Consider the following 9,179-nt stretch of genomic DNA (forward strand, 5'->3'; position numbering starts at 1 on the left):
AGTGGAGCAGCAGCGCGGTCTGGCCCAGCACGGCCAGGGCGACGAGCAGGGCGGTGTAGCGAGCGCTGCCGTCCGTCTGGCGCGGGGGCGGCTGCTGGGCAGAGCCCGGCGTCCAGAGCCCGGGCAGCAGCGGGACCAGGAGCAGGGCCAGGGCCCAGGACAGCCCGATCATGCAGCCCGTGTGTCTCCGCTGGTAGAGGGCCTGGTAGACGCTGGGCAGCTTGGTGATGAGCACGTACCTGTTGAAAGCCACCAGCAGGTGAGAGGCCAGGGAGACGGTGAGGCCGAGGCTGAGGAGCCCCCCTCGGAGCAGCCGATACTCCACTGAGCGCAGGGAGGAGGAGTTGGGAGGCAGCAGCCCCAGCACAGCCTCCTGGGGCATCCACAGGGCACAGACGCTGAGGTCCGCCGCGCAGCCGTTCACGATGAAGGCATTGCTGGTTGTCTGCAGCTTCTTGAAGGAGAAGACTAGATAGATGACCATCACATTGGATAATGTCCCTGAGATAGCTAAGACTGCATAGAGCAGCGAGAGGAAGATGTGGGTCCCAGAGGAGTCCTGCCAGAGCAGCAGCAGAGGCGAGCTAGCACTCCAGGAAGAGGCGTTGGGCATCTCGCTAAATACAGCTCAGTTTTGACTTCTCCCTGTAAATCCCATCCTTGTCTGGGTCAGAAGATCCTGCTGCATAAGTGCCCCACCAAGCACAAGGGAGGATTTGTAGCTGAGGTTCTCTACGACAGGTTTCAGTCCTACAAGTTGCAAGGTCCAGAAAATAGACTTGGCAGTGATGATCCAGAGAACAGCAATGTCCAAGACAGGTAGGTAGTAAGAGGTCCCACAGATATAGCTAGTGAAGGTGGGTCCATAGGGAGCAGATAGATGTTAGCAGACCAGAGCACAACTGAGGATTCTGTAGCTGTGAAAACGCCAAAAGCAGCAGCACCTTGCTATCAGCAGCAGAAACGGCAGCACTGATACAAAGCTTTGCAGTTTCTCCTGTGCCACAGTACGTACACTGTATATCATTCCAGGAAGATTCAGCCCTTCCACTCTTCATGAATTATTCAGCAGATTTTCAACTTGTTAAATCAAGAAGAAAAAAAAAAAACACAAAACCCCATCATCCAGAAATACTGCAACTACAGTCTGACTCTTCCCTTTGCCTTACCAGTTTCGTGGTTCTAACCCATTTACACAACTGCCATTAGCAGCAAGCTTTCAAACCAGTATCAGTCACTTCTGTCTGAAGTACAATCCATTTACTGTAGAAACTCCTCTGCTACTTACTCACACTTTTTTTCCCTGATTTTTTAAATATTTTTTTTTGAGTGAAAGCAAACTATGCTTCTGCAAGCTTGAAGTTAACTTTAGAACTGGTCTAAAACAACATCCTTTCCAAATTGTATCTTTTAAACAAGATAGATACATGGGATCCTTGGTAAGACAGTGCTTTTTACCTGATTGAACTGGTCCTCAATCTACATACTCTATATTACTTCATCAAACTCAGCCTAAGCCTGCAGGAAATTCTGCATCATCAAACCTGCCAGAGATGAATGCTGGTGTCCGTAAGTACACAGATAAAGCAGAATCAGCGTAGTGTTTGGAAGTCTCACACCCAAGTTCAGAGCACAAATTCCCACAGAAGTGAATGACTAGACTAGAAGCTGGTTGAAGAGCAGGGTTTAACAGTCTCTTCCCAAATGGAGAAGAGTTAGTAGTGGGATTCTCCCACAAACTCTACAGTGCTATACTCAAACAGGGAAAAAATGTTAACTGTCCTTATCCTGGACAAGATTTAATAAGAAATGGAGTAAAAGAATTTACATTTCCTTTCAAAAGCATTCCAGAGAAGGAATACTGTTTAATTTTGTGGTGAGTTTAGGATAAAGCTGCTCTTACAGGAGAGTTATAAGTGGGCTACAAGAGTAAGACATTTCAGCTAATGAAGTATGACATGTATTTTGACTAAAGATATCTTTAGACAGTATTTTCAGATATTGTTAAACTCACAGTGTTAAAAATGACTTAAAATAATATATTGGTACATAATTCTAGTTAAATATTATTTAAGATAAAGGAATTCATTTGTGGGGGTCAATGGATTATTTTGTATCACAGAACATCTACTTATTTGAAAGAAAGGCTTGTCTGCAGTTAACACGACTATTGATACAAATGTGGATGTTATGAATACCTGTTTTTGAATTAGATTGCTTATGTGCTTAAGGTTAAAGAAATAACCTGAGTGATTTAAATGATCAGGCCCTTAATTACCATATTTTTTGCCTGCTGCACTTTAGAGCGTAGATCTAATCAAGTGTCAAACCTTTTGAGGCCTTTCATTGTTTAGCTGTCAGTAGTTATTATAGAAACTAAAATCCTCCTCTTTCTGCAGCACTGTAATTGAAAAATATTCTCTAAATCTGTAACAAGAAATATCTCCCTAAGCAAAAAGTTTCAAAAATAATACTTCAGAGATGATTAAGTTTCATAAGGCATTAGCCACAGAAATCAGGTCCCCAGTAGGGACCTTTATATTTATTTAACCCATCCTATGTTTCTCAAACCTCTTTCTAAAGATCTAATGTCCTACAGCTTGTTCTCCCAGAACAGGGAGATATATTTATCTATGAAGCAACAGAAACAGTAAAAGTTCAAGGATAAGTGAACATTTTACCAGGTATCTCTTGCTACCTTATTCAAGAAACACCTTGAAATTTGTTTTGTAAGCTACAAGGTTCTAAAGACCTTCCTTGACCTTTCACTGTCCCAAAATTTTATATTAAGAAGCTGATTATTGCAGAATACTGGCTATACTTTTCATTCATTTTTAAGAACAAAAATTATGTTGTACATTAGCTGGCATTTACTGAGTTTCACATAATAACTAGAAGGTAAATTAGAAAAAGGAGAGACCGATACCTATGTACTAGAAACTTTTAAATTAGCTGTTCCTCCTTTTGTTTACTTTACAAATAAACATCTATCAATTGTAGTGGCAGAAGTCTTTTATTGTGGTTTTATATTAGACCATCACTGGAATTTAGGCAACTTCTAAAGCATCTGCTTTATTCCTGGCTTTGCTGTTCCTGTAGAGTGGCTGTGTAACCATACACATCATCTACTGCAGTACAGACTTACCTGACAGGAATATAAAGCCCTGTGGATAATCAATCATGAAACACCACAAATTTGCTGAAAATTTTCAGCAGAGTTAAACAAGGTTAGAATCATTGGTGACTAGTTTTTAATTAAAGGAAAGATAAAAAGCTAAATGGAAGCATGATCTTTTAGGTCTTTATGGACAAAGACCCTGCTATTGTTGAGACTAAGAAGCCTGTTTTCATAGAAAGAGACAAGGTGTATTACACATTTAACAAGGGTCCTGGTCCAAGAAAAAAAAAAAAGTTCCTTCCACTCAGACTCAGCTTTTAAATTGTTTGTTTTTAAATACAACCTTTACATCATGTCAACATGTTTATTAAATACTTTATGTTCTACAAAGCAAATACAAGAAGGCTAGCTAGGGAGATCTGTTATAAAAAATACCTTTGGTACTAATGTCTTTTTGCAACACACTTAGAAGAAAGAGGCTGATTTTGAAGAACTACTCTTCAATTAGAGAACTTGTCATAGTAGTTTACATAAAAAAACCAAAGTAAGTCAAGAAACAAGGAAGCTGGCTGATATAAGCATTTTATTATCAATTAGCTGTATGTATTTATACATACCTACAATTCAAAATTAAACTATTTTATTAAGAAAAACTATTTATAGCCAAGTACATAACAAAATTCTTTATAAGAGGTAGAAATACCTTACAATCTACATTTCATATACAGTATATTGTATATATATGCACACATATGCTACTTTGTGTGTGTATATGTTACATATACACAGTTGTGAAAAAAGTACAGTATTGAATGTAATTTTATTCATTTATATAGCTGCTCTCAGTATTGCTTATTAACACTTTCAGTACAACTTTCCATAGCAATTTGTCACCTGATTATATATTTTTTAAATAATGTGGCACTTTGTCTTAACTTCAGTTGTAAAGCAAATGCAGAGCATTCACAAGTCTTTAGGAACAAAGACTGACAATTAACAAAGTTTTATTTTCAAGTTTCTGCTGATACTGGGAACACTAATAGGTAGGTATTTTATTTTCTTTTTGTCTTTTCCATCAGCAGCAAATCAAGTCCTTACAGCCACAAATCAAGTCCTCACAGCCACTTACATTTTTTTGCTTACTATGCACTTGTGGAGCTCTGAAAGCTTCACACGTGATTTCTAGTGCTTCATTTTAACACCACTTCATTCGAAGTCACATTCCTAATCACACCCCATTAAACTATATGCTAAAAAGCATCTTTACCACTGACAAAAAACGTCCTGTGATACAGAAGTAACATTAGGTGTACATTTAACAAGACTTTCCATATTAAATAGTTTATGAAGTATCCAACTTCCAACACTTATTTCAGAATGCTTTGCTAGGGAAACTGTACACATTGCCAAATGTAGGTTAACACCTAAGTATGCAGCTCTGCCAAATTCACTGTACATACATATTCTTACCAATTTTAGCTTGTTCTGCCTTTGTTTTAGCAGTATATATTGCATAGCAAAATTTAACATTCTACAATGAAAATAAAAAAGTTAAAACATTCCTTTAAGACAAACTGAATGAAAGCATTAATTGTTCAATTCAATCATCAGATATATTACTTTCTCTTTGCAATGGAAGATGCAAGTTACATCTCACCAAATATCTTCCCTTTATTTTTCTTTCACAGTGTTTCTTTATGAAACATTAGCAGCTGAAAGTAGAAAGCAGATTATGTATCAAGTGCTTTCAGTGGAAAGTGTGGTAACTAGCCTCTCACTAGTTAGACTTCCATTAAGTTACCAGAAGACCAATCAGTGAAAAAGTAATTACATTAAGCTTTTAGCAAAAATTATGGACCCATAAAACAAGAAAAGCATCTTGTTTATAAACAAAATTTGTGTTTGATAAACATGTAAAAATTCTTTAAATACACTTTTTTTGTAGCAAAGTGAACACTAAAATAAATTCTAATTTTTACATAACTTTATATTGCTTACCAAAATATTCTCTTAATACATATTTTAACACTGTACACAACTTAATAAATGTCTTCATGAAACTCATTAGAAATATATGCAAGCTGTCTCAACATTTAAAATGTAAATCTATATAACATGGGGTAAAATAATTTCCATATATTCAACATCAGTGCATCTGTAGTAGTCATTAACAAGAAATTTCTGCTTGTTAAGAAGTCTCCTCTTGGTATTAAGATTTTAATATTCCTTGTATTGAAGATTCCTCCTCTGATTTAGCAGCTTCCTTCATTAAGTTCCTCTCCTTCATGAAGGACTTCGATTTTAAGAGCTCAACAGGTTTCACCAGAACAGCAAGGCTTTAGTACTGAACATGTTCAGACTGAAGGGACTGTGCAGAGAAGAAAAACTGATTAAAACTTACTGGGGAGGTTATACTTGTATATAATACACATTTAGCACTTAAGGAGTAGAGAAAGGACAGGAAGTAGCAAAATAAACAGTTAGAGGGGGATCTCTGCATAGGTAAAGATGAATAAAATAGAAGAAACTAAAAAACTGGATACAGTAAAGTCCATCAACTTTTCTGTACACTTAGTCCAAACTAAGTTCTAGAGATTCTCCAAGAAAGTATTACAAGTCCTTTAAAACACCACCTTAAAACAATACCTCAAAAATGTGTTGGAAAAAACACTGCAGTTACTGTAATTGTACTGTTTGCATTTATCCTGATTGAGAATCAAAGTGCTACTGTAAAAAGTACAGAATGATTGAGATGTTGATTCAGATGTAATGACATTGGAAACATAGATGGTGTAGCTAATTATTAAGAAAAAAGCTACAGTAGTGCAATTATGCACATGAATAAATTTATGTATGATTACTAAAACTGGGTGAAAATGAAGCACTCTAAATGGTTTATCTAGATTAACAAGCAGTCAGTGTATTTAAGAGGAAAGCATAACATGGTCTACTCTATTTATATTTCTAGTTATACTAGAAGTCTATATTTTTATTTATGAAGTAATTAATCAGTTTTGAGAGTATCCAAACATTTTTTTACCTCCTACACAGATGTGTTCAGGAAGTCATTCTGATGAGTAAAAAAGTTATCTGAGAGCACTCTTCACTGTATTTGTATGGTTATAGAAATAGCAAGTAAAAAAATAAACAGTATTTTTAAACTGCATCAATCCATCAGTTATAGAGAACTACTTGAGAAAAATATGAATCCCAGGAAAGCTCAGAACCTTGGAATCACCTTTTCTATTTTTTCACTATTCCTAACTAGTCGCTATAGGTATGTTCTTTGGCATCCACAGTGAAACCTATTAGTAGAAGTGCATAACAGATACAGAAAACTTTTAGAACTCTAATATCACAACCCCACTTTTTTCCTGTATTTTAAGTCTCAGTGTATTTTTCCAAAATTATCTTTTAAATGCATTTTCACATCTTGAAGATCTGAGACCATCTGGATATTCTTTCCTAGGCTGAAAAAAGAAGTGTTGGCAGAATATAAAAAATTGAATACCACTGACTAGAAAGGCTCTGTTTTTAGCACTGAGTGGATTCAACACGAATGTTATCATTTAATAGAAAGTATCCTAAAACTAAGCCGATGAAACGAGTAGTTTTTTCACCACAGGCGCAGAATGACCATGAAACACACAATCAGAAACTTATTTTCCCCCATTCCATTCTCCAATAATTCTTCTAGATTATCAGCTTTAGTGAGAGCATCTGCAAGCTATTAATTACATGTGGAAGAGTGAGGCAGAAGTAACAGCCCTTCATTAATGAGCATTTGAAACTTCTACTCTATTGATTCCAAAGCTCTCCTTTTCAGAAGTGCATTTTAAGAATCAGAAAGATAGCTACACTTAATAAAAGTAGTATTTGAAATCCATCCTTCAAAACTGAATTCCAAGTAAAGTTGATCAATAACAACAACAAAAAAGCATGTTTTCAAACAACTATGAATGCCAACCCTTTACTTAGCAGATAGCAGTAGCCAGGAATTCTACATTATACTGTAAATAAATGAGCAAGCCATGAATTAAAGATCTTGAAGTTTACACTAAAATTCTTGAAATTGTTAGGAATCAGAGTTACAAAAATACAGAAAAAATTAATGACAATGTATAAAAAAGAACAAATATCCACACAGCAAATTGCTAGGAAACAAGATAGCTTGCTTTGTTAATTTTCATTACATATGGGTAAGCAGGGTTTATTTTATTTATTTTCAAATTGATAAATGTTTTTCAGTGTGTTCCCACCCTCACTATAGTTCTACTTCGCATAGCATAACTACTGTTGCAAAGCCTTTTCTGAATACAGCAAAGAATTAAATCTAAGCAGTGTTTTTTTCCAGGTTAAGATTAATACAAACTAATTTTTTAGTTTGAAAAACAAAAATACAGCCAGGGAAGCTTGGGTTTTTTGGTGGTGGTTTTAGTTGTTCTCTTCCCCGCTTTTGCAGTTAAGCAATTCGTGCTCTTAAATCTCTTCACACTGTCCAAAGAGATTGACTGTAACATTTCAAAGCCTGTAATGGCGATTTTCCCATCATGCCTTTTTTTAATATATATTTTGAGGAGCTATCTTTTTTTAAAATTTACAGTCCTACCTATTATGTGCAGTTACTAAAAGTATGGCCTGTGATTCTGAAAGCCTTACTAAAAATAAAAAGCCCCAGTCCCCTTTTAGAAGTCATATGCTGCTTTTTAAGAAAAATATTATTTAAAATAGAGACAAAAATAGAGAGGAAAAAAACACAAAGAAAATTGACTGCTGAATTGCAATGGTAAGAGTATAAAATCAGTTTAACAGAATTTTCAAAGTGAACCAGTGAACCCCTACAGTAGTCCCATGCACCTTCAAGCTTGGCATTTTATACCCAACTATCAGGCATTTAATCAAAGAACTAAGATTTAGATAACTTCACTACAATTAATGACATATAGTGGAGTTTATGCTGAAGCCACTGCTTAGATCACTACCGTTTTTATTTCTCCACAGGAGGCACCAAAATCCTCGGGGAAAAGACAATAAGCCACAGATCCATCTAGGCACTAGAACCATATTCACATGCATTCAACCTCAGGAATAAGTCAGCTGCAAGTCAGCTTTAAAGTGGGAACAACCCTATAGAATTTAGGGCACTCTGCTATACTCTTTTTCCAGGTAATTGCAACAGTTAATTTCAGTTTTCTGAATTAGGCATAAACTCCCCCAAAACTTTGTTACAACAGGAGTGTTGCAGCAGTCAGGAGTTACTGAGAGTACTCAAGATCCTAAGATAAATCAGCATATATTACGGAAAATGAATATGCACTTGAAGTGATACTTTGAGTCTGCTAAAGTTACAGATCAATAAGGTGCACTAATGTGTGTCTCTCTTTTTGCAAAGGCTAAATTCACTAATGGTAAGTTCTTATTAAGAACAACTATTCTACAAGAATAAAGATCATGTATATAATTTTAAGATCCTGCTACACTTCACAATTTTTCGTAATTATTCTATCTTGCCAGTTTCCATGACAGCTATAGAAGCAAAAGATGACTCATCTTAAGACTACCCAGTTATATATCCTTCAATAAAAATAAATTTTAAAGAGTGGTATTTTGATTTATGAGTATTGTAGGAACAAGGTAAAAATCTGATTGTCATACCTTAAATGTGATTATACTCAATAAGAGTATTTCTGCAAATTATAATTGTGAGATTCTGTTTAATCAAAACATCCAGTTTGTGAAATTTGCAAGTGCAGTATTTTTTCTGTTTGCCTAGAATGGCAATTTCTATGAAAATCAAGTTTTTCTTCTAGTTCTACATCAGCATAAACACTATAAAAAGGAAGTGGACTAGGAGCTTACTCCAGTGAAGGCCAAATACCATTAGGGAAAAATACATGGCTGACAAAATCAGGAAGTCATACTCGTGGTCATTTTTTGTTTTAAATTGAATGTGGAACAATAGTATTAATGGGTTTTTTTAACAATTTTATTAGAATTTCCTCCCTAATGAGATAAAATAATGTTAATGAGAACTGAAAATTTACAGTCCTAATCATCTTAA

At 35.7% G+C, this 9,179-nt stretch overlaps 2 protein-coding genes across 2 annotated transcripts in view; both read right to left on the minus strand.

Moving 5' to 3' along the window:
• Positions 1–613, minus strand: part of GPR88 (G protein-coupled receptor 88) — a 1,207-nt gene extending 594 nt beyond the window's left edge. The window contains exon 1 of the mRNA XM_010006779.1: positions 9–613. Within this exon, the coding sequence (XP_010005081.1) occupies positions 9–613 (605 nt within the window). The remainder of the gene's footprint in view (positions 1–8) is intronic.
• A 4,843-nt stretch (positions 614–5,456) lies between these two features.
• CDC14A (cell division cycle 14A) overlaps positions 5,457–9,179 on the minus strand; it is a 56,830-nt gene continuing 53,107 nt past the window's right edge. The window contains exon 16 of the mRNA XM_010006659.1: positions 5,457–5,488. Coding sequence (XP_010004961.1) covers positions 5,457–5,488 — 32 coding nt within the window. The remainder of the gene's footprint in view (positions 5,489–9,179) is intronic.

The sequence above is a fragment of the Chaetura pelagica genome, unplaced genomic scaffold (assembly GCF_000747805.2).
Source record: "Chaetura pelagica isolate M959 unplaced genomic scaffold, ChaPel_1.0 scaffold69, whole genome shotgun sequence".
In the NCBI taxonomy this organism is placed as follows: Eukaryota; Metazoa; Chordata; class Aves; order Apodiformes; family Apodidae; genus Chaetura; species Chaetura pelagica.